Raw genomic sequence first — 26272 nt, 5'->3', positions numbered from 1 at the left:
ACTACCTTTTGTCAAATAAATTTGAACCCAAATCTACCAAATAGTCAAATTGATCACCAACTTTCTTCACAATGAAAACATTTTGAAAGTTAGACTGAACATTTCTCATCAACATCAGAGATTCAGATACTTCAAAACCAAAATTTTGACCCTTAACAACTTTTGCAACTTCCCTCTTTTGACATTCCGTTTGAATCCTCCAGCGATCAAAATCAGCCTCAATCAACTTGTGTAGGTTTATTTGGCCATTTGCTATGAAAATGTGACACCAATATGCAAGAAACCTACTGAGATGTATACAAACCAAGTTTGCTCTGAAATCTGAAAATTCCATAAAAATTAGGAAAATAATCCACATATAAGCCTACTGAGATGTATACAAACCAAGTTTGCTCTGAAATCTGAAAATTCCATAAAAATTAGGAAAATAATCCACATATAAGCCTCTGGAATCCTCTGAACCTGTTTAGATGTGATCTGATCCACAAACCATAAAAACTTATCACTATGCATCCGATAATGCATTCTTCGTTGCCCAATCAGCAACTTCAAAGTCTGCAACACATGAAAATCTGAATTCTGACAATCTGCCATCATCTGTATTTTAGAATTTGTCATCCACATCTGACAACCCATTTTGCACAAATTCACCTCCATTCTGTCATCAACTTGAAAGCACACATCATTCAACAAAAATATATTTGAATTGAGAACAACTTTTCCCACATTCATTTTAGAATGCACATCCATCAAACTTAAGCTTAAAATTTCATCAGCCCGCATTTCAGGCATGTATGCTGATCCACCAAATGTGTCAAACCTGCTTTGTACTCTTTAACAACTTGCTCTTGACAATCCCCCTGCTCAATCCGATCCATAAGACCTGTATTTGATTCAGACCAAAAATCAATCCACTTGTTCAAATTCTTTGCAACTGAAACATCTCCTTGCTGAATATCAACCTGTGACATCAAAATATGTCCTTCAAAACATTCAGAGTCAAAAATCCGATTTCCTTGATCATCTGCAATATCACTTATATTAGTCGAAAAATCCGCTTGAATCCGCCAACTATCAAAATTAGCATCTAGAAACTCCTGTGGTATTCGTGCAACACCTGAAATGTGACCATAACAATTATCTACAACAACCATGCTTTGATGTACAAGAACAGATTTTGCTCTTGTTCCGCATACACCTGCTTGTTGCTGGAAATTCCTCCCATTGGTTTTTTGATTGTAAAATCTGTTTATAGGGTTCAAATATCAATTCTGCAATATCTTTTGGCTACAAATCCTCCTGTGCAGATCTTTTTGGTGGAAATTCTTCTTGAACTGACATATTTGCCAAAAAATTCCTCTTCAGCAAATCTGATTTCAGGGAATTCCTCCTGATTTGATTCTTTATCTGTAATTCCACACACATCATCCATGGAACCTAAAAACAACTGAATCACATCCTCCTCTTCATTCATCTTGGTATCCGCCTCTTCAACAACATCATTGCTATGTATGATCTGCTTCTCCTCACAACATTCCTCAGATGCAAGTGACATATGTAACCTAAGGTTGAGCAATGAATCTTCCTCTTCCACTCCATGAGCATACTCTAGTGGTAGGTTAGGGGTATCTAGGGGCTCTTCTAGGCTCTCTTGGCCAACCTCCTTTTGCACCTCCTTCTCCTCCATCTTTGGTATCCCCACTTGATGGATTTGAATCTATCTCCATGCCAACCCAAATGTCATCATCATCACTTGACTCCCCTTCAAACTCATCCGCATATGCATCTCTCAACTTCTCACATGCTTTTTGTAACTTCCCAATGCTTTTCTTACTTGAACATGACTTTCGCCTGTCTCCTTTGTGATTAGCTAACCATTCATATGCATTCTCTAAGTCATCCTCAAAATCCACCAACCTTCCAAATGCAGTCTCCATTTCCTTCCAAGATGATGCTTTATGCAATTTATGGATGATTTTATGAAACTTTGTGCATAGGTCAACCATACACCATTTCCCACATGCATCTTTATTTGAGCACTCATCAATTGCACATGGACAATCATCCACGTCATGCTTCCTACTCATGCAAATCTTGCACTTCTTCTTCTTTTTACCCCCATGACACACTCACATAATTAAAATACAACAATCATATTCAGCCCTCAAGAAAGATGCACCACACCAATCCGAGACCCATTAAATTTGCTAAACGGAGAGCCACGGATGCTGTACCAGGATCCGCAAAGTTCATTTAATTGGCTACTTAAAATTGATTGAAATATTTTAAATTGATAATATTATGATTTTTTCTTGAAAAAATTACCATAAAAAGTTACCTTCTGGCTGCAAAGCAGATTCAGTCTGCAAATCAAATTTTTTCTGCAACTCAGATTCCATCTATAACTCAAATTTGTCTGCAAATCAGAAAAACTGTCAAACTGTCAACTGCATTGTCAAACTGCACTATCAAAATCTGCCATATTGCCAAAATCCGCTATGATCCTTCTTGCTATGAACCTTGCCGCCTTACTACCAATCTTACAAAATAAGAATATGAAGGCTATTGTGAATTCCCTAGAATGTATTACCATTCAGCATCTGACTTCCAAGAACCATAACTGCCATTGTAACCGCCACCATAACTGCTGCTTGGCATCTTCTTGGCACTCATCCCCCTTACAGAAGAAAGCATACTCAACCTTGAACACCCTTCATAAGCACCGTAATTCGAATTACACCCTTTCTTAAAAATAGACAAACTGATTCTTCTTCAATCTTCTGCACAGCAGCCTGATTATGTCTGAATCACATTTTGCCTCCTAAATCTGATTTCGCCTCCTGAATTTGATTTCACCTCCTGAATCTGATTTTGAAACAGCACATGAATCTAATTTTGCCTCTTGAATCTGATTTCGCCTCCTGAATCTGCAAAAGCAGTGCCTGAATTTATAGCACTTGCTTTGCATGCTCCTATTGTAGGCTCCATCCTAATCAACCATTGTGGTTGAAACCATCATGAATAGCCAGTGTTTACTGCTTATCACATCTTTCACAAACTTCAAGGGAAATTCAGACTTTCTGACAAACAAACTGACAAACTGTTTAACTATGTATCACTTCCCAAACACACAGCAAACTAATCCATAACACAAAACTGCATTACACCACAGAATACTTCCAAAACATCTTCATCACATCATTCTTCAAAATAAACTACAGAATGACAACGCCACAGTGACAACTAGATTGACAAAACACACTGCATCTTCATTGTCAAAATAACTGTCAACTATCTGATTACATAAATCTCCATATCTGCGAATGAAAAATCATTCTTCTTCTATTGCGGATAACCACTACTACTTCACATGACATTTCTAACTTCCATCCAGATTTCAAAAGACACTTCACACTACATCCGATTATGACAAATTAAAAGACAAAAAAATAGACAAAAGTAGCATCTAATTTTCAGCCTTAAACAGAAACAAGTAAAAAACTAGACTACTCTATACTTAAAACATAAGAACCCTTGATTCACAAGAGTTCCCTAACATGATTACTAGAGTTTTAGTGCACTTGTAGTAGACCACTTGGTTTCCTTTACCAATGTGCTAAGGGGTATAAATTAACTAGAGATATGTGTGATTTCTCTAGCTCACTCTACTACACACTCACTCAACACTTAATAAGAGAGAGGATACTAGTTCTTAACACAATTAAGATTACACTATGGATTGTGTGCCTTCTCTAAAGTCCAATAGAAAGTTACCCCAAGATGTTGTAGATAGCACAGGATGACATTCGAAAGCCAATGGAAGATAGGTGGCTCTAGCTTAACAACAAGTTGATACTGAGGAAATTAGGATGGACTAGTTTGTTGAGATAAAAAACACCTTGGACCTTATAGATGCAAAGGAGGGTGTAGCCACCCTAGCAGCTACTCGATGAGTGCGAGCAACCAAAAGTAGATTTTAGCTAAAAAAACCTACTAGAAGTGACTGGATACTTCAACGTGATTGAGAATGTTCAAAAGACGTAATCTCTATAATTCACCTCTCATCACATAAAGGTAGAGAGGTGTTTCACCTACCGTATTTGGAATTAGTTCATTGTTCACCTCCTTTCAAATGCATGTACTCCTAGCAGAATTAATTTAGGAGTAGATTATATACCATTAATGGTAGCACCTACTTTCAAATGTGTTGACTCCTAGTGGCATTCTTTCAGGAGTATATTATGTACCATTAATGACAACACTCTTAATTTAGGTGGCCAGTTGGACCAATTAAAAGCTAAAAGTTGTTGAATAAATGCACTATAAGCATACATCTTCATCACATTTCATTCTATGCACTTAGCAATGTTATTGTGACTAACTTTTTTGGTCTAATTTGCGTCTCTTCCATCATGCAATCTATGATTGTTAAGTGGTAAAACTAGGATTATCTCTTAATAGAATTGTGTTGTCTAATTTGTGTCTCTTCCACTATGCAATAACTATACGGTTAAGAACTAGTATTCTCTCTCTATTGAGTGTTGAGTGAGTGTGTAGTGGAGTGGTCATTGTTTGAGAGTTAACTTTTATGCCACTTATGCTTTGATTTTAAACATTTCTAAACACCACCTTAATACACTTAAAGTAAACTATACATTTATGGTTAAACTTATATATTTTTCTTGCTTTTTTAAGGAAACCAAGGCACACTGCAAGAACAAAAAAGTAAGTAGATCCTACCCCACTTAACTAGCCCCCTGGCTTGTCCAAAAGATTTATTTTTTTGAGGGGGGAGGGGGGTGGTGGAGAGATGTGAAAAGAACCACTACATTATTTATTTTCACCACATATGGGATGAATTTCACCTTCTTCACACTCAAGGAAGCCCCCTCTAAAGATTTACAACTTTTAATACCCCCTTAAAAGATTTACACCTTTTCATACCCCTCTTCAAATCAAGCTGCACTAAGAGTGGCACAAGGGAATAGGGAAACCATGCATTCATGCCATCTTAGGAAAGTCAATGTGATCAATGGAGGTACACACACCTTAGGAAAGTCAATGTGTCTATATATACTAACTGACCAATGGAGGTACACACACATCTTTGTGAGCCAACACGGAAGGGGCTAGCATGAATAAGAAAGGCCTTGGTCTACCCCTCTCTCTTCATGTGAGAGTTACACACCTTCCAAGAACTTTTTCAATGAGAAAACCCCTTATGCAGCTTTGTCGGTTGAACCCACATGATAGCATCTATATTTCTAGTTGCTTTATAAGTGGGTTTTCCATACAATGACTCTTTTTTGGATTTCAATGATTGTTTACAGTGTTCTGTTCTCCTTCTCAATGGATTTTCTTCCCCCATAGTACTAGAAACTCTCCAAAATTTCTTGCATGTGTGTGTGTGTGTGTGTGTGTGTGAATACATACATATGTGTAAACACACATACACATGGACTTGATGTGTGGGGAAATGCCAGATGAAGATTCTTGGCTATTAAGTGGTGTCTTGTGGGGGGGTATTTTCTTAATATATTAACATTTTACCACAAGAAAGATGAATGAGGATAGTTAAAGATGGAGGCATGAGTCGAGGCATTCTCATTTTCATCGGTCAAAGACAAGAGTAGGCAAGCTCCATAGGTGGGGCTTTGGTAGAGGTGCATGAGCTAGAGGCATATGTGGAGCCTAGAGGACCTCATGATGGTGGTGAGTTGAAGCCTAGAAGATATGATTTTGTGGGTGTTGGGGGGTGGGGGGGGTAAGGGGACTTTTTCATGTTGCTTGTAATGGGTTATTGCGACTATTATAGGATGTATATATGTATATATGTATATATGATGAGGAAATTATGGAATATATCAACTTAGAAAGGATAAAGTGCTAGTGTACTTGATTCTAATCTATTGGTGATTTGTCATGTGACCTAAATGCCAAAGCACATCCAACAAATCCCTACTTTAAATCCTCCTAGATGCCAAAGCAACATACACATCAATAATGAGGGTGATAAACATCAATAATGGGGGCACACGTAGAAATCACTAGCGGCAATGAAAGCCTTGAAGAGGAAAGCTCAAAGAATACGTGTACACACTAGAGGAAAGGAAAGCGAAGGACTAGAGGAAAGGAAAGCGAAGGAGAAGTGTTCCGACTAAAGGGGCGGCCAGCTGAAAGTAGAAATGATGGGCGGCTGCTGGAGCCGAAGAAGAACGGCTTCTTTGGCCCCTTGGGCGAAACTCAGTTCCACGACCCCTGGTCCCTACCACCTCCAGTGCTCTCGCAGTGGGCATATGCAGGAGCTTTTCGTCCATTTCTCGCAACCCTGAAGGCATTGCCACCGTCTTCTTCTCTAGCGTTGAGTCGCCTCCTGCACCACAAGATTGCAATAACAAGCCACACAGCCGCCGTCAACAAGCTACTGCACATGCAAACAACCATTTTCCAAGGTGTTAGGCCTCAATGCAGTTCTTACCAGCTGTGATGATGAGAGGGGACAACGACGCGTTGTTTGCTGCCGCAATAGAGCTGGGCATTGTGTTGAAACTGATGAAGACGACGCACAGAGTGAAGACCAGGTTCCACTGTTTGCACATGGCGATGGCGATGGCGAGGGGGGGGGAGAGAGAGAGAGAGAGAGAGAGAGAGAGAGAGAACTCAATTTAAGCTGGAGCTAGGTTGAAGCACAGTGACTGCTGAATGCTAGGTGACGTGCAAATCTGGGGACACTATTGCGTCCAAAAACCATAAAGCAAGCACTAATTCCTCCTTTTCCTGGTCTTGATGGCTCTCGCACTGTGTCGCTTTGGCACTTTACCACTTTACCATAGAAACTCGAGAGCATCTCGTCATGTAAGTCTATCGTTTGCTTTTCTCAATGAATCAATTTCCACAATTTTTGGATATCCATGGAAAATTTGCCAATGCTTTATGCTTAAATGTAGCTGCATTGTCTTAAATTTTGGGCCTTGGGTTGATTACGAGAATTTTACAACTCCATTTATATGTAGTTTGCAAGGATTTACTTTTAATCATCAGACTTCAAGAATTGTTTAATTGCATGAATCATTTAATTACATGAACCTTATTATTATATAAAATTTTTGACTCATTTTATGTAGCATATGATCTTGATTACATACAAGCCCATAATCACTTCTTTTATTGATATCAAGATGACTAGAGAAGCAAAATTATTCAAAATGAATAACCATCTCAAAGACTCAACTACTACACCATCCGTCCTGTGCATTAATTAAATGTTTTCTTTCATCATACAAGGCGTAATTTCTACTTATGTTTTGGAGCTTGGAATATATGTATCAATATAAAAAAATGTGAATAGATAGTTTACATTATCCTCTACTTACATAAAAAATGTAAGGAGCTTGAAATGAGAGTTCATTTCGCATTACATTTCTAGTGTATGCAAAAATGAATAATAAACAAAAAAAATCAATTTTGTGTGTACAGGAAAACCAAGTGTTGTCACAATTTACAAAGCATGTTTTAAGCATTGATGTTGGTCCATAAGCAAGTTGATAAGCCCTAGCCTCAAGAAATCCAGTAACATGGATTTGTCGAAGATAATCGAAGTCTCAAGCAATTATACCATAGTTTTAAGCTCTATCATATTTGATAAATTCTATGATGGTTGCCTATGCACATGCACACTACTACATTTGCATGTCCAAATCATGATCTCTACCTTTTCTACAACCCCTACTAGGATTTACTATAAAAATAGGCGTGCCTATATAAGGTTCATGGTTCTCTTAGTCTGAATGCCTCTTATCTTAAGAATCAAAAGTCTATACAAGTACACTAGGATTTACTATTATAACCAAAGACTTTATTAGGGAGGTTTGGTGTGATATAAGACTCTTTGGATCTACAATCTGACAAGTTGATTGGTGTGGCACGAGACTCTTTGTATTTATGATCTCATGAGTTAACTATAAATGTGTGGTCTATTCATCTATAGCTTGAGGACACACCACTAGAAGGTATAGGGGACCCTACCGACACTATGGGCTCCCTGATGAGTGTTGTTAAAAGTGTCCTATCTGACATGTCGTATTAACACACTTTTAGTGACACCATATGACTCTAAATGACATACAAAAGGTGACAATATTATTAACATATTTTCGTTGATTGTGTCGCTAAGCGACACACTGGATTTGTTTTTTTTTAACATCTCGCCTTGTGAAATCATACTTAAGTGCATTCTCACTCTCACTCTCACTCTCACTCACACACACATCTCCTTATTTCTCTCTTTCACACACACACACACACACACACACACACACACACACACACACACACACATCCTCGTTAACCCCATTTTGTGGTTAACTGAGCATCTCTCCACTACATATGAGAGGCATCATAATAAGTGTCATGAAATGGCACCATAAAAGTTATAGTTATGATTTGAACAACTGGCCATGCCCAAGACTAAGTGGCTTTATGATCATTTAATTAATTTCTTTTTAAGCTTTGGGTGCTCAAGTGTGAATAAGGACCAATTGTATAAATACCAATTTCTCATAATGCAAAGAAACAATCCCCCTTTATGCCAATTGAGTGTGGGCTTATCTTCTTACTCTCTCTGGTGTTGTATGTGTATTCATGGTGTGTGAGAGAGTTGAGAGGAGAGAGTGCTCTATTCTTAGTGCATGTTCCTCTTGTGCTTGTGACTATGAGTGTAAGAGTAGAGAGGAGTGTGAGTCCTTGTGAGAAGAGTGGAAACCTCTTGGTGAGGGAGAAGACAAAGGAGTGGAGCAAGCAACCACTAGTGTAACTTGGGGTCTTCAAGGGATACGAGCTCGGAGCTAGTAAGTTCCCCACAACACGTTAAGATAAGCATTATCCATGCCACTTGAGGAGGGGTAGTGTAGCCATAAACATATTTGGTGCTGTTGTCGGGGAAGAAACTAGTCTCTTTTTACTCTCTTTGTACTACTCATGTCATCTTCTTACAAGTCCCTTTTCCCTAGATATGGCTTCTTGAAGCTGTGTGGATGGTTGAGTAGTGAAAAACAAGTGGATAAGGTTGTGAGAAAGGAGAAGAAAAGAGAAAAGGAGTGGTTGTTCTTTATTGTTTTTGTATGTTGAATGATTGTTTGCATTCATAAAAAGTTAAAAAACTTAAGAAAAAAGTCATTTGCATGTGCATTTGCATGGTGGGAGCTCATTAAGACATGATTATGCACTAAATACCCTTTTTTAAAAACATTTTTCTTCGCCCCAGGCCTTATCCCATGGCTATCGAGGAAAAGATCTAAGTAGGCTCCATCCCTAATCGGACCAAGATCACAGACCTGACGATACATCAAGCCATGTGACACAGGAGCAGTGCGATGGTGGGCTATCCACTCATCTACATAAACAATATCGTGAAGTCTATGAAGGGACGATAGCATCGCCTCCAAGTCTGCCATGATATGTAATGTAGATGGTTTGTCTCTAGCACTCCTACGGATAGCCGCTAACTCGCGGTCTATCTCCGCGATGATGAGGACCACAATAAACGAGTGGCCCTTCTCGTGGCCCTTCTCGTGTGACTCCATACTAGAACCTAAGCCTAACACAAAGGTCCAATGCTTAGTGCTAAGTAGCACTAATGAAGCTATAAAACAATGCTAATGGGCCCACTAATGCTAATCCAAATCAAGAGAGTAAGGAGAGTGAAAATGACTTCTAACAATGAGGCAAAAAAAAACTTTTCCGATTTTATAACCTCAAACGAGGTTTGGTGGCATCATGTACTTTAGGGTTTGCAAGATGTACGCTCCAGATTTTAGGGTTAGTGAGACAAACGGCCAAGATACACACTTAATTTTAGGGTTGGTGAAGGATCGACGACTGAGATTTGAATTCAGTATCTCGTTCGAGATACATGGTTGGCTTAAATTTTAAGTCATTACCACAATCGAGGTATGTTTGACGATCGAGATTCATTTAATACCTTGATCGAGATATTTAAATGGCTGGGATCGCATATTCAAATGTGCATGAATGGACGGGTCGGATTTTGTAGATGAACCTCGTTCGAGGTTTTTAAATGGTCTTGATTTCATCTCTATACCTCAAACGAGATATGTGGATGGATGAGATTGCATCTCTATACCTCGAACGAGGTATTTCAATGGTCGAGATTTTATTTCAATATCTCATTCGAGATATGTGGACGGTGAAGAGCTGGTCAGATATGCTGAAAGTACATTTGAGTAGTGTGTCTAGGGGGATACACCGTGGCATTGATGTGGATCCGAGTGGCATGAATATCTCGATCGAGATAGTGTGGTGGCGGTGGCCTATACTCTCGTGACATGGATGATGACTGGAAACTCGGACCTGCTAACATTAGTTAGTATCTCGTTTGAGATATGTCACTTAAGGCTTGGGAGGCACGTGTCGTGTTTTAATTGATGGCGATATCACGATCGAGGCACCCCGCCCGAGATGCGTGGATATCTCAATTTTAGAGAGTGAACGAAAGTGAGTACCCTCATCTTGCAACCACCCGTTCACACTCACTTAAACCGTCGAGGTCCATAAGAGGCCTAATGCTATTACAATGACCACTCTCATAATATATCCATGAATTACATCACTGGGACTTCATTCTAACTTACTACCACACAATATTGAAGCGGGAATCACCATAAGTATTCCATCGGACCATTATGAGCGCTTGTCCAAACTGTAGATTTGGACACCATTGCTTCATATCTTGAATGTATTACCTTTTGGTATATGTACCTTGACTCCTTGATGTAAGATAAGGGTAGTAGCTCCTGTGAACCCCAGCAATAGGTTAACATTCCCCCCTTCTTGATGCCGATCTCGTCCTCGTGATCGTGTTGAAGACCTTTGTGTGGGGAGAATTGACAATTTTGTTGATGGCTTTTGAGATTGAGTGTCTTTGTTCCTCTGAAAGGGATAAGAAACACTAGTTAGTAAATTAAAAGATTAGAAATTAGCAGGAATTCCTAACGAGGTGGGGGTGGTGGGGGTTTTGTATGAGTGATTGCATTTTTATATTTTTGGAGCATGATTTTATGTGGGTTATATTTTTTGCTCACTTTGTTTTTGGCAATCATAAACAAAGTTACATGTGATTTATGATAGTTGGGAAACTAAGAGATATTAATGATGGGGAAGAAGAGAAGGAAGGATTTGGAGGAACGTAGACATAATCATCAGAACGAGATTGTGTTTTCTTAGTTCTTCATCCAATTCATTGAAGTGACATTCATTCCTAAGTGAAGAATTTGGCTTTTGATGATGTCCCTTTTTGTGGGGCAGGATTCTTGTCAAATATTGTTTAGTAGGACTTGTTTGTGCATGCTTGTGCCCATGTGAGTTTTATGTATAATTAAGTTCTCTATGAAGCAGATACACATGAAGTACATGAACTGAGTCAAATAGACTATTTTTGAGCTAGTGCTTGTTGAAGTAGCCACTTGTTGGTGAGGCATGAAAGAATTACCATGACTTGCGAGCATGACTTGCGAGGCTAATATAGATATTTTCACTAAGGATTAGAGATGAATGTGTTGTGAAGATTTAGTTTCATTTGGAGAGGTTTGCAATTTGAAGAAAAATTCCAACTGATGGGTTCTACCATTGAACATGTTGTCTCCCACCATGGCCTCCTTGTCCAAAGGTGTACTTGGAAAGTTGTCAATGATGAGGTTTTGGTGCAAATGTCCTCCAATGCATGAGTATGGATATGTGCTCATGGAGGAACTATTACATTAATTTAGCCTAAAGAATAGTAAGCTATAAGCTTAACAAAAATGTATTGACTACTAAAGATCGTTGTTGGGAGTTTCTTGTCATCTACCATTTTTAGGTAGGCCATTTGTGTCATTTCCTCGTGTTTTTTCTTTTAATGTTGTTACCACCATGCGAGCAACAAGTTCTTTTGGGTACTCTACTTTTTGAGAGAATAGGTTTTTATGTCTGCCACGTAGCCTCTACACTAAAGCTTTTCATCCAAAAGGTTGCGAAGAGCATTGTGAGTTTATCCTTGATGCGCTCATAAGTTGAGGCACCCAAATTGGAGTATCGCCTTCGTAGTAGCCTTGAGCTACTACGAAGTAGCTCAAGGCTACTTTGTAGTAGTTGTTTTTCCACCCAAATTGGAGTGGCGCCTTTGTAGTAGCTGCTTTTTCACCCATATTTTCATACCATTAAGATATCTTGATCTTGGCTATCTTGGTTGAGTTTTCTTTGTGGATGAAGTGGAAGGTTTTGGGCCCTCCTTTACATTGGTTGGTGTTGAGGTTGTGGTTTTGAGAGTCATGGGCATTGTTGTCGATGAGGCTTTAGACTCGTGCAGAGTGGCTTCTAAAGTTGAGGCTTTTGAGCATTTACCCCTCTTCTTTGGTGAGGTTGGTCGATGAAGGGTCATTGACTCCGAGGCTTTTTCTTTGAGTTCCTTTTTTAGAGATAGATGGTTGCGCTTGGGAGACTTTGTCAGGAATAGCCATTCATTTGCGAGGTTTTGGAATTGGACATAGAAGCTCTTTCTCTTTTTGGTGAAGATGGAGTTGGAGGAGTAGATTCTTTATTAGAGTTGGTCATTGATGCAGATCGTAGGTCTTTGTGTAGAGGGGCTTTCAAGGAAGAGTCTTGTAGCTTTTTACGTTCAGCATCATAGAAATCAATTAGGGTCTGATCCTCTTCCATGCAGTATGGTATTGTAACCTTTGTGTCCTTGACCATCATGATGACCTTCTCGCTAGTAAATCACAATGGTGCTTGGGAAGCAATAGTCCATTTATGCCCCAAGATCAAATCTTCTTCCAGCACATACTCAACCACAAAAAACTTACATATAAGGGGTTTAGTTTCAGTATACATTGTATGTTCAAAGTATACATATAAGGGGTTTAGTTTCAGTATACATATAAGGGGTTTAGTTTCAGTATACATTGTATGTTCAAAGTACCCCAAACTTGGCATGTTCAAGTCTTATGTGAATGGAATTCTATGAGGATGAGTCATGAGTATTGGTTGACCTAACAAATCCCATAACTCGAGGGTCATGAGATTGTGCTCTCATTGTGTATAAAGATGTGCATGGATTCTGGCAATTTTATTGGAAAGTTCTAATCCAACCATAACTCTTGGGATATTTTGAGTGAGATATGTTGGTGGAAGTTCCAACTCCTCCAAGGTTTCTTCCTCCCATAATAACAATTTCACAATGTTTGTAGGAGTGTTCAAGGTGTCTATTTACATACATGGATGCCTCAGTTGAATATACAAAGAGTCACGTACCCAAGTTCCACCAAGGATGACATCAGACTCACGAGAATCTGGGGGAACATGGAATCTTAATTCCACAATTCCACAGATTGTTTGAGTAGCATAGCTAAAGCAACCTAGAAGTTTAATGTTTTCTTCATTGGTACCCCTTGGAAGACCATTGTCTTTAGGGATGATTTTAGGTTATCCCAATGATACCCAAGTGTCTATAGTGATGATGTTATGATGACTAGCTAGAGGGCTAGTTAATGCACGTTTGCGCTTAACATCATCACCCATAGGGAAATTTAACCATACCATGATAGAATATTCAAGTGGAACCATGGATCTTTTAATTTTTGTTTCAAATTCAGTTCCCATTTCGGTTCTATATTCCCATTCACCTTCATCCTCTTCTTGGCTTTCAACTTTTTCTATAGTACGCAATGTGTACAATCAATGTGTACAATGGAACACTTGGTCCTTTGAAAACTTTTAGTGAGGTTGGTTTGGAAACTTGTGAATCCTTACAGTCCTGTTCTATGTAGCTCTTGATGTCTTGGTACAACTCATGTTTAGCCTTTAGAGGTGCAAGGGCTGAAGCTAAACTAGATTTACCACCACGAGAGAAGAGCACTCCTCAAAATGTGGATTTGACAGATTGCTTTAAGTTCGTAAGTGATTCATTGAACTCCTCACATGCTTTTTCAAACCGCATCATTCGTGCAATCTGTCTTTAATGACTCTTATGTAGAGAGTACGTCTTCCTCTTGAAAGGGGAAGCAATACTCCTCCAGTTTTTGTATTTTGGTTGCTTCTTCAGGTTTGACATTATGAGGTTCAATCAAAACCGGTGATCTTGCATGACACTCAATAATGCTAAGCATACTCTCTTGAGTTTGCTGTTCACGTTACGCATATGTCATGTGATCATGATTTTCATTTTGGGGTGGTTGGGCGGGTGCTAGTTTCTTGACTTGTCTATGAGGTGCACATGGTGACGAGTCGTCAGAACTTGTTTCATCCTCATTTAGTGATCTATTAGAACTTGTCTCATCTTTTGAGATTCTTTGGATCGTTAGGTTTTTATTATGTTTGCCCATCCAATGAGAACAAAGTTTCTTTTTTACTTTTTTTGTTCTTTGTCTTACCCGTGGGTTTTGTTGTTTGAGTGGTATCCTTTGAAGTGGATGCTTCTACATCATGTGTAGCTTTTGGCTCTTTTGGGGTTAGGTCCTCCACAAGCTCCTTTCCCTTGTCCTTTATTTCAACCTTGCTGTCGAGAGTTTGTTGTCTTTTGTTCTTCTTGGGTTTAGGAGGTTTTGCTTCCTCTTTTGGTTTTTGCTTTAAAACATGCTCTTCTACCCATTTCAAAGTGTTTTCTTTTGCATTATTTTTTACTATTTCTCGTGTCTTAACCTGTAAGCGTGTAAGGACATTCAAGGGTACCATGGAAAATTTTCCATTTTGCACACTCAAGATATTAAGAGTTGTATTCTATGAGACAGGTTGTAGTGAAGCAACTCACCTTGGGCAATCTAGGAATATGTGATCGATGCCACATCGTTCACATATGGGTTACAATGTGTCAATGACTGTGGACTTGAAAGTATTCTTAACTGTGCATTCTGCCACTTTGTTCGGTCTCCACAAAAATGAAAACACTGAAGTGTTTACATAACTACTTCCTAAGTAGTTTCTACCCTTTGGACTATTTTTGCTTAGGGCACGGGAGATGGAGGTTTTGAGTTACTTATAGAGGTGAATTGCGACATTGCGTTACTTATAGAGGTGAATTACGACATTAGGGTGTGCCATGACCAAAGGTTTTGCAATATATGTAGTATAGAAAGGTAGGGCTATTGTACGCACATTGGGGATTGGGATGAATGTAGTGATGGCAATGAACACAAGGAATTTCGTCCATCACCTTGAGAGACATTAAGGATGTTTGGTTTTGAGGGGGTTTATCCTCTCTTGGAGATTCTGGTTCAAATATTTTAAGCAAGGCTATATAGAATTCAGAGAATGGCAATTCCGAGATCAATTTTTCTTTAGCCATTGCTTCACTTGGTTTAGATTGAGAAACATCTCGTATCATGATCATCCGTCATCATGTTGTCATGTATAGCTTCTTTACAACATTGATCGAATGTTTGTGGATTGGATACAATGATAAAGTTGTGTAAGTTGTTTTGCTTTTTGCCCATCATGAAACATCTTTTTAATTGAGCATCATTTAGTTTCTCCCATGGCTTACATCGTGAGTCTAAGATTTTTATCCAAAGGATAAAATCTCTAATGGTTTTGTTTTTTTTGTGCTCAATTGAATAGAACTCTTTTGCTACACTCCACCGATCACCTTGTCTTGAAAAGCCATGGATAAAGGCTATTTTTAAGGTCCTGAAGTTTGTGTTGATTTGCCGGCATTAATGTGATAAGCCATCGATTGGCCTTTCCCACTAAGCATAGGTTGAACGCATGTACCTTGGTGGGGAAGTTTGGATTTCCAAAGGCTTCATATCTTTGTTCAAACATTTGTATGAATTGAATAGGATCGGTCATTCCATCGTACTTGCCCATGATTTTGGAAATTTGTACAGATGTGTTTTTGTATGAGTCACTGAGGTCGTGTGTGGGTGCTAGTGTTGTTAGGGACTCACTTAGTCCTTGGCAACCCCCCTTCCTAGATTAGTCAATATGTCTAAGGTCTAGGCATCTAGGGGTTATAAAGGGTTGGTTCCCCCTTCTAAAGGTCAAGGACTTGTGGAAGTGCTAGGCAAGGGATTAAATCTCGGAGGGATTGATGTGATAGGGGATGTAAAACCCGATGACATGCTTGTTGCCGGCATGGCGAATGGAATTGGGAGATGTATTTGGGGCATTGATCTCAATGTCTTGAAAATTTCAGCCATTGGGTTTAGTCTGGGTGTGAGTCCATGTAATACCTGTATTGTTGCCATATCATGACATTTAATTGCTCATTAGTGAGAAAACACATGTGAGGTGTGTTTTTTGTTTTTTGCTTTCTAGGTTTTCTTTTACAGCCCATTACAACCTGGCTTGGCGCGCTCTTCTCTGGGTCAAACAAGTGTCCGTTTGCCTTAATTTGCTTAGGTGCTAAGCGCACGTGAATGACCTAAGATATTTTTCCAAAAATGTGTGTGGCACTTATGTCCTAGATGGAAGCTCAGGTCTCAAAAGCATGTGAATACCTAGGATGGAATTTTTTAAAAAAAGTGTATGCTAGTGGCATCGCAAATGGAAGAGGAGGTTTTAAAACCTATTTTCCATCACTGTCTCAAAATAAAAAAAATTTCCAGAAAGATTTTTCCTATTTCGCAACCCATTTTTAAATGTGCTCCAAAAAGAATTTGGAGAAACTGTGAATGAGAGAGTTGTAGAATTTTTGGAGTATTACAACTTTGTCTCTCTAAGTTTTTCATGATTTCGTCATTTAGATACTCAAAAAGTATCCCGAATATGGTACGCAATCTTTTTTGAGGCTATTTTGGGCAATTTTCAGTGCCTTAAGGCTTGTTTTTTGCCTCATTTTGAGGCTAGTGTGGTCAGAGGCCAAAAATGATGGATTTTGCCCTCGGATGCTCAAGACCAATTTTGAAGAGCTCGATTTAGGTTTTCCAATGAGCACTAGATTGTGTTTAGATTCACGATTTAGGAGCTATGAGCCTCCAAATAGGGTTTCTTTCTAGACCTTTTTTTTTGCCCACGGACCCCTTTCACGGATGTGAAATAGCAAGGTTTCATGGACGTGAACTGGATCGTACGCTAAAAATTAAATTAAATTTCTTTATTTTTGGACACGTGAACCGGCTAATCCATGAACCGCTAATATGTGAAACGGGATCCTTGATGTGTGAAACACTCCTTATCCGTGAAACACTAATTTGTGAAACACCCTTAATTCTCGTGAAACACTATTCCGTGAAACACCCTTAATCTGTAAAACACTAATTTGTGAAACACCCTTAATCAAATAGCTCTTTATTTTTCAAATTTTCATGAGATTAAGAAAAATGTAAGAAAAAGGTGTAGTGTGTATAACTATGTCTTAATGAGCTCCCACCCTGGAAATGCAAATGACTTGTTTCTTTGGTTTTTCAACTCTTGGTACTGCAAACAATTATGTCTTAAATGAGCTCCCACCATGGAAATGCACACGCAAATGACTTGTTTCTTTGGCTTTTTCAACTCTTTATTATTATTATTTACTGCAAGCAATCATTCAACATGAAAAAACAACAAAAAAACAACCACTTCTTTTCTCTTTTCTTCTCCTTTCTCACAACCTTATCCACTTGTTTTCCACTTCTCAACAACCATCCACACAGCTTCAAGAAGCCATATCTAGGGAAAAGGTACTTGTAAGAAGATGACGGGAGTATAAAGAGAGTAAAAAGAGACTAGTTGCTTCGCTCGACAATGGTGCCAAATATGTTAATCCTCTTTAAGTGGCATGGATAATGCTTACCTTAACGTGTCTTGGGGAATTTATCAGCTTTGAGCTCGTATCTCTTGAGAAGACTCTAAGCTACACTACTGGTTACTTGCTCCACGTCTTTTCCTCCTCCCTCACCAAGAGGTTCCCACTCTCCTCACAAGGACTCTCACTTCTCTCTACTCTTACACTCATAGACATAAGCACAAGATGAACATGCACTAAGAATAGAGCACTCTCTCCTCTCAACTCTCACACACATCATAGATACACCCAAGAGAGTAAGGAGATAATCCCACACTCAATTGGAACAAAGGGGGATTGTGTCTTTGCATTATGAGAAATTGGTATTTATACAATTGGCCCTTATTCAAACTTGGGCACCCAAAGCTTAAAGAGAAATTAATGAAACGATCATAAATCCACTTAGTCTTGGGCACAGCCGATCACTCAGATCATAGTTACAACTTTTATAGTAGCGTTTCATGACACTTATTATGACATCTATCATATGTAGTGGAGAGATCCTTGCTTAATCACAAAATGGGGTTAACGAGGGTGTGTGTGTGTAAAAGAGAGAAGTTGCTGGATTCCAGCCAACTAGCAAGACTAAAGGCTGCCCTTTTCCTGCCCATCATGAGCAAACCTAGAACAACCACATGCATGCAAACAAAAGAGGCATCGACTGCTCCACCAAAATGCAACAGAGCCCATAAGCAATGTACATCAACTTAAATTTGAGCTTCAATTACACAATCTTATAAAACAAATACATAAGTTTCCAATACATCAATTACAAATATAAATGTGTAAAATCGTAAAAAATAGCATAATCATTAATTTTCAGCTAGTGTTAAACACCTACGAACTTCAAAACTATGCATACCACCAAAAGCAATAAAGCCCGTAAGCCCTATACAAGAACACAATCTAAATTGCAAGTACAAAATCTCAATAAAAAAATAGGAATTTTTTCAATTCATGAATTTCAAACCTAAATTCATCAAACCATCATCTAATTTGCAAGTACATAATCTTAATAAAAAAATACATATTTTTCCAATACCTGAATCTTAAACATAAAGTAACAAAATCATTAGATAGCATAATCATAAATTTTCAGCATAGGGTAATCATCTATGAACTTCCAAAGCATCTGCACCATTTCCTCTCCTTTCATGGGAGCACAAACCTGCAAGATGAATCATGTCGATTACACAAGGTTATCACACTTTGCATGATGCTGAAATAAATGTAGCTACATTAGTCAAAGCATGTAAACATCAAGAATGCATTCAATATCTTCATATAACGATAGCTTGCGGTGCATTTTGAAGGGTGTAATGGCAAAAAAAGTGCTGCTCTAAATCTCAATGCTAGCTCATGACGTTCCACACTACCTCCACGATCACGTAGAGGCTCTGCCCCATTTGGATGATCATCACACTATTCTTGTGATTCAGCCTCCCCTCTTAATTGCATAAAGTCATGCAAGACACAACATGATCCTACAAGAGTTAGAGCGAACACAAGATCAACATTCACCTCTCGAAGAGCTCTCCACCTATTCTTCAAGACCAAATGCATTCTCAAACCTTCACTCTTCCTTTTGACAATTGCTTATCAAAAGTTTGCGTCTCGCGTAAATGTCCACCCGCCTTAACTTGAAAGGGCTTCATAATGAACGTAGTCATTTTATAAGCTGATTCAGCTAGTAGGAAAGGACAAATTCTCTCACATTGAAAGAACCTCTCGTCAATTGAATTGCTTATAGAGATCAGAATCCTTTAAGTAAGTAGAGTCATGAACACCACCAGGTGCCTTCCAAACTACACTCCAAAAAAGCTTTCATGAATCTATTTAATACCTTGTAAACAATATGCTTGGAAACACATATACTATGATGGGAAATACTGTTTGGTTGACTTTCTTTGTAGTTTTATGTGTGTACTATCAATAGACCTTGCAACTTATGGTAAGCCTTTGGGATTGCTATACTTAGCCATAATCCTTGCCAACCTTTTGCCAGTGAAAACACTGATTTGGTAGTGTTTAAACATTATAGGATGGGTGTTATGGCTCACCCAAATCGCCCTTGAAACACATCTAACAAGAGATTACTTAGTGAACCGCAATTGTCGTGAGGATCTTTCCAATGGCCAAGCTCATAACTCTTGAGGTCTCCAAGATCTACATTTCCACCACACCTCGAGTGTTGTTAGATCTCTGGGTTTCACTACGTGTACTCGTTCCTCCTCTCACCTCATTTCACTCACACACACTCACTAGCATGGATCTGAGAGAGGGATTAGCAAGAGCAAGACTCTATTGCACAATGGGAGAGTGCTGTGTATTATGAGAGATATTCACTTATATACATGGCCATAAGTGTTCACACTCACTTAAACCATGGCCGACTGGGCACTTTAGGCTCATAAGAGGCCTACTGCTGTTACAATTGCCACTCTCATAATATATCCATGAAGTACATCACTTGGGACTTCATCCTAACTTACTACCACACGCTATTGGTAGGAATCACCATAAGTATTCCATTAGACCATTACGGGATCATGTCCAAGCTGTAGATTTGGACACCATAGCTTCATATCTTGAATGTATGACCTTTTGGTGTATCTACCTTGACTCCTCGATGTAAGATAAGGATAGTCCCCCTGACAATGGCACCAAAAATATTATGGCTCACCCAAACCCCCCTTGAAACACATAGAGATTACCTGGTAAACCACAATTGTCATGAGGATCTTTCCAATGGTCGAGATCATAACCCTTTCCCTCCTCTCACCTCACTTCAATCACACATACTCACTAGCATAGATTAGAGAGAGATTAGCTAAATCTAGAATCTATTGCACAATGGGAGAGTGCTTTGTATTATGAGAGATATTCACTTATATACATGGCCATAAGTGTTCACACTCATTTAAATCGTGGTCGACCAAGAACTTTAGGCTCATAAGAGGCCTGATATGCTATTACAATTACCACTATGCTAATATATCCACCATGAAGTACATCACTTGGGACTTCATCCTAACTACTACCACATGCTATTGAAGCGGGAATCGCCCTAAGTATTCCATTAAACCATTACGGGCACCTGTCCAAGTTGTATATTTAGACACTGTTGCTTCATATTTTGAATGTATGACCTTTTGGTGTATCTACCTTGACTCCTTGATGTCAGATAAAGGTAGCCCTGGCAATGGCACCAGAAATATTATGGCTCACCCAAACCCCCCTTGAAAAACATCCAACAAGAGATTACCTGGTGAACCACAATTGTTGTGAGGATCTTTCCAATGGTGGCTGAGCTCATAACCCTTGAGGTCTCCAAGCTCTACAACTCCTTGAGAAATAATGCCACCGTGTCTCTGCGAGCATTGTCACACCGTTGCATTGCACGACGTATACTCATCCCTCCTCTCACCTTACTTCACTTACACACACTCACTAGCATAGATTAGAGAGAGATTAGGAAGAGGACTAGCAAGAGAAAGAATCTATTGCACAATGGGAGAGTGCTCTGTATTATGAGAGATATTCACTTATATACATGGCTATAAGTGTTCACACTCACTTAAACCGTGGCCGGTCGGGCACTTTAGGCTCACAAGAGGCCTAATGCTATTACAATTACATCACTTGGGACTTCATCCTAACTTACTACCACACACTATTGAAGCGCGAATCACCACATAAGTATTCCATCAGACCATTATGGGCGCTTATCCAAGTAGATTTGGACACCATTGCTTCCTCGGGGTGTACTACCAAAAAACCCTAGGTATCACATGAGGTATTTAAAAACCCCTTAACTAAATTTTTTCCCCCAGTAAAACAATCCCTCTTTACTTATAAAATTACAGATTTTTTTCTAAAGTTGGATTAAAAAACCCCTCCTGTTAGTGTAATCCTGTTAAATTTTCTCAATGTATCTAATTAAAAAACCCCTCCTGCTGAACTCACGTGGTACACTAACATTTTTTGAGGTGAACGCCCTAAGATTGCTTGATATCTTGAATGTATAACCTTTTGGTATATGTACCTTGACTCCTTGATGTAAGATAAGGGTAGTCGCTCTTGTTAACTCGAGGAATGGGTTAATATTCCCCCCTTCTTGATACCGAGCGCGTCCTCATAATTGCGTTGAAGACCTTTGTGTGGGAAAAATTGACAATTTTGTTAATGGCTTTTGAGATTGAGTGTCTTTGTTCCTCCGAAAGGGATAACAAACACTAGTTAGTAAATTAAAAGGTTAGAGATTACCGCCGAGAATTCCTAACGGGGTGCGGGTGGTGGGGATTTTGTGAGTGATTTTATTTTTATATTTTTGGAGCATGATTTTATGTGGGTTATATTTTTTGCTCACTGTGGTTTTGGCAATCATAATCAGAGCTACATGTGATTTGCGTTAGTTGGGAAACTAAGAGATGTTAATGATGGGGGAGAAGAGAAGGAAGAATCCGGAGGAATGTAGACATATTCATCAGAACAAGACTGTGTTTTCTCAGTTCCTCATTTGATTCATTGAAGCAACATTCATTCCTAAGTGAACAATTTGGCTTCTGAAAATGTCCCTTTTTGTGGCAGGATTCTTGTCAAATGTTGTTGAGTAGGATGATGAGGATTTGGTGCAAATGTCCTCAAATGCATAAGGATATGTACTCATGGAGCAGCTCTGTTACATTAATTTAGAGCTTAACAAAAATATATTGGCTATTGAAAATTGTTGGGAGTTTCTTGTGATCATGTACCATTTTTAGGTAGGCCATTTGTGTGATTCCTTTGTGTTTTTTTTCTTTTAATGTTGTTACCACCATGCAAGCAATAGGTTTTGTGGGTACTCTACTTTTTGAGAGAATAGGTTTTTATGTATGCCATGGAGCTTTTGCACTTAAGCTTTTCATCCAAAGGGGTGAGAAGAGCATTTTGAGTTGTCCTGGATGCGCTCATAAGTTTCTGTTGCAGACATGGGGATTGATTCTTGAATTTGTGGCTCAATTTTTGTCGAGGCGGTAGGAACTACTAATGATTGGTTGCCATTTTTGGCTACCAAACATGCAAGCTTTTGTGTATGTGTTTTTTGCACGATAAGGGTTGTGCGGCTTGCATGGTGTTGCTTGGATCTCCATTCTTGTGTTGAACTTTAGGTGACGCTGTTGGGGTTGAAGTCAGTGGGATGAGGCTTTCTTAACTTTGTTTAATATTGGCAACCATATGATGGTATTACCATCATAATACCCTTGTTGTTAAAGGACGTTAACAATCACCCATCTTTCATGAACCTTAGGAGTTAATTTGTAATACCCTTGAGGCTTCTTTCTTTGAGTAGGATTGGGGCAGTTCTTGATGTGCTTGGGAATCCAAGCTTTTTTATTACCTTGGTAGTACCCTTGAGCTTGCAGTAATCTATTTGGTACCCACACTTGTTGAGTTACCGGAGTTCTTTGAGAGGAACTCGCTTAGGTTTTTGTGGACGCTGTTATGGAGTACTTTCTTGGTCTTTGAGTTTTGCTTTGAGGAAGAGGCTTTGATTTTCGAGGCACCCAAATTGAAGTGGCGCCTTCGTAGTAGCCTTAAACTACTACAAAGCAGCGCAAGTCTACTTCATAGTAATAGCTGCTTTTTCACCCAAATTGGAGTGGTCTACTTTTCCACCCATATTTTGATGCCATTAAGATACCTTGATCTTGACTATCTTGGTGGAGTTTTATTTATCGATGAAGTGGAAGGTTTTGGACCCTCCTTCACATTGGTTGGCGTTGAGGTTACGGTTTTAAGACTCATGGGCATTGTTGTCGATGAGGCTTGAGTCTTGTGCGGAGTGGCTTCTAAAGTTGAGGCTTTTGAGCATGAAGCCATCCCTTTGGTGAGGTTGGTCGATGAAGGGTCATTGACTCTGAGGCTTTTCCTTTGAGTTCCTTTTTAGAGATAGATGGTTGCGCTTGGGGAACTTTGTCAGGAATAGCCGTTCATTGTTGTTGCGAGGTTTTGGCATTGGACATAGAAGTTCATTTTGCGAGGTTTTGGCATTGGACATAGAAGTTCTTTCTCTTGTTAGTGGTGAAGATGGAGTCGGAGGAGTAGATTCTTTATTAGAGTTGGTCATTGATGCAGATGTAGGTATTTTTGTAGAGGGGCTTTTGAGAAAGAGTCTTGTAGCTTTTTGCATTCAGCATCATAGAAATCAATTAGGGTTGGATCCTCTTCTGTGCAGTATGGTAATGTCAACTTTATGTCGTTAACCATCATGATGACCTTAACGCTAGTAAAGTACAATGGTGCTTGGGAAGCAATAGTCTATTTATGCCCCAATATCAAATCTTCTTCCAACACATACTCAACCACAAAAAACTTACACGTAAGGGGATTAGTTTCAGTATACATTGTATGTTCAAAGTACACGAAACTTGGCATGTTCAAGTCTTGTGTAGCATAGCTAAAGCAACCTGGAACTTTAATATTTTCTTCATTGGTACCTCTTGCAAGACCATTGTTTTTAGGGATGATTTTAGGTTGTCCCAATGACACCCAAGTGTCTATAGTTATGATGTTATGATGACAGCTTGAGGGCTAGTTAATGCGCATTTGCACTTAACATCATTGCCCATAGCGAAATCTAACCATACCATGATAGAATCTTCAAGTGGAAGCATGAATGTTGTACTTTTTGTTTGAACTTCAGTTCCCATTTCAATTTCATATTCCCATTCACCTTCATCCTCTTCTTAGCTTTCAACTTTTTCTAGTATGCAATGTGTACAATGGAACACTCGGTCCTGTGACAACTTTAAGTGAGGTTTGTTTGGAAACTTGTGAATCCTTATAGTCCTGTTCTATGTAGCTCTTGATGTCTTGGTACAACTCATGTTTAGCCTTTAAAGGTGCAAGGGTTGAAGCTACGCTCGATTCACCGGAGATAAGAGCACTCCTCAAAATGTGGATTTGAGAGATTGCTTTAAGTTTGTAAGGGATTCATCGAATTCCTCACGTGCTTTTTCAACCGCAATATTCGTGCAATCTACCTCTAATGACTCTTCTGTTGTAGAGAGTGTGTCTTCCTCTTAAAAGGGGAAGCAATACTCCTCTGGTTTTTGTATTTTGGTTGCTTCTTTAGGTTTGACATTATGAGGTTCAATCATAACCGGTGATGCTCTGTGACACTCAATAATGCTTGCTAAGCATGCTCTCTTGAGCTTGCTTTTCGCGTTGCGCATATGTAAAGTGATCATGATTTTCTATTTGGGGTGGTTGGGCGGGTTCTAGTTTCTTGATTAGTCTATGAGATGCACATGGTGACGAGTCAGAACTTGTTTCGTCCTCACTTAGTGATGTATTAGAACTTGTCTCATATTTTGACTTTCTTTGGATCATGAGGTTTTCATTATGTTTGCCCATGCAAGGAGAACAAACTTTATTTTTTGCTTCTTTGATCTTTGTCTTACCCATGGGTTTTGTGGTTTGAGTGGTAGCCTTTGAGGTGGATGCTTTTCTACCAATTTCAAAGTGTTTTCTTTTGCATTCTCTTTTATTGTTTCTCGTGCCTTAACCTGTAAGCATGTCACCACATTCAAGGGTACCATGGGAAAAATTGCCCATTTTGCACACTCAAGATATTAAGAGTTGTATTTTGTGACATGGGTTGTAGTGAAGCAACTCACCTTGGGCAATCTTGGAATATGTAATTGATGCCACATTGTTCACATATGGGTTGCAAGGTTTCAATGAGGGCGTGGAAGTATTCCAAACACACTTAATCCATGAAACACTAATCTTTGAACCACTAATTCGTGAAACGTTAATTCGTGAACTGGGGTTTTACATATTTTTTTTGGTCGCGCGTGAGCCTATTCATGACTTGAACTAGGTGTACTAAGTGGTTCATGATTATTTTTTTTAGAGTCGTGGGAGATTCGAGTTATTTGGTGTGGAGATAATATTTTTTGAATTTTAAATTGGGGACATATGGGAATTTTTCCAAAAAAGCAAGTGGGAAACAAAAAAGTCAACACTTTTATGACACCCCCTTACACCCTTCATAAATGACCCCAAAAATGGACAAATTGATAACTCATTGGTATTTTTTCATTCAATGCTCATTAGCCTTAGTGAGTTATGGAAAAGGTGCTTAAGAATTTATTAAAGATTAATTCTTTCATTAATCTTTCTCCCTTTTAGACTAATCAAGAGCTCTAATTAACCACTAATCACTATTTAATTTAAACCATTGAGCACATCATTGGAAAGAGCATAAAATCGCTAAGCTATGTGCATCAACTGATGTGTAAATTAATCTATAATTATAGATTAATTAAACTCTTAATTTTACTCTCTTCTCTTTATGCAAAATTAAGCAAAAGAGAGGATAATTTCTCCAATTGATGAAGAAATGGATGTAATTAGGTGTTTTGATGATGCTCTCAAAACACTCAGAAACACTAATTTCAACCTCTTACATGATCGAATTTGATCCCAAAAAATATATTTTCTAGTTTTTAAACCTCTTGAACTGGATTA

The 26272-nt window shown here is 38.8% G+C and overlaps 1 protein-coding gene across 1 annotated transcript; it reads right to left on the bottom strand.

Annotated features, from left to right (window-relative positions):
• Positions 1-2443: 2443 nt before the first annotated feature.
• On the bottom strand, positions 2444-6844 carry LOC147617782 (uncharacterized). Its single transcript, XM_086775507.1, has 6 exons — positions 6479-6844; positions 6159-6373; positions 3231-3295; positions 2857-2927; positions 2591-2711; positions 2444-2447 (listed from the first exon to the last, which is right to left on the bottom strand). Exons 1-6 carry the CDS (start codon positions 6597-6599, stop codon positions 2444-2446), a joined length of 597 nt encoding a protein of 198 aa, XP_086631633.1. The 5' UTR covers positions 6600-6844.
• Positions 6845-26272: the final 19428 nt, after the last annotated feature.

The sequence above is a fragment of the Cibotium barometz genome, chromosome 36 (genome assembly GCF_041138505.1).
Source record: "Cibotium barometz isolate CiBa-2024 chromosome 36, ASM4113850v1, whole genome shotgun sequence".
Lineage (NCBI taxonomy): Eukaryota > Viridiplantae > Streptophyta > Polypodiopsida > Cyatheales > Cibotiaceae > Cibotium > Cibotium barometz.
This window is presented reverse-complemented; position numbering and strand designations above follow the sequence as displayed.

Coding starts and splice junctions, on each gene's coding strand:
- LOC147617782 (XM_086775507.1), bottom strand. CDS start 6,599: ATGTGCAAACAGTGGAACCTGGTCTTCACTCTGTGCGTCGTCTTCATC. Junction 2,928..3,230: donor AATCTAGTTGTCACTGTGGC/GTTGTCATTCTG, acceptor CTGCTTTTGCAG/ATTCAGGAGGCGAAATCAGA. Junction 2,712..2,856: donor TTCAAAATCAGATTCAGGAG/GTGAAATCAAAT, acceptor GTGCTTATGAAG/GGTGTTCAAGGTTGAGTATG.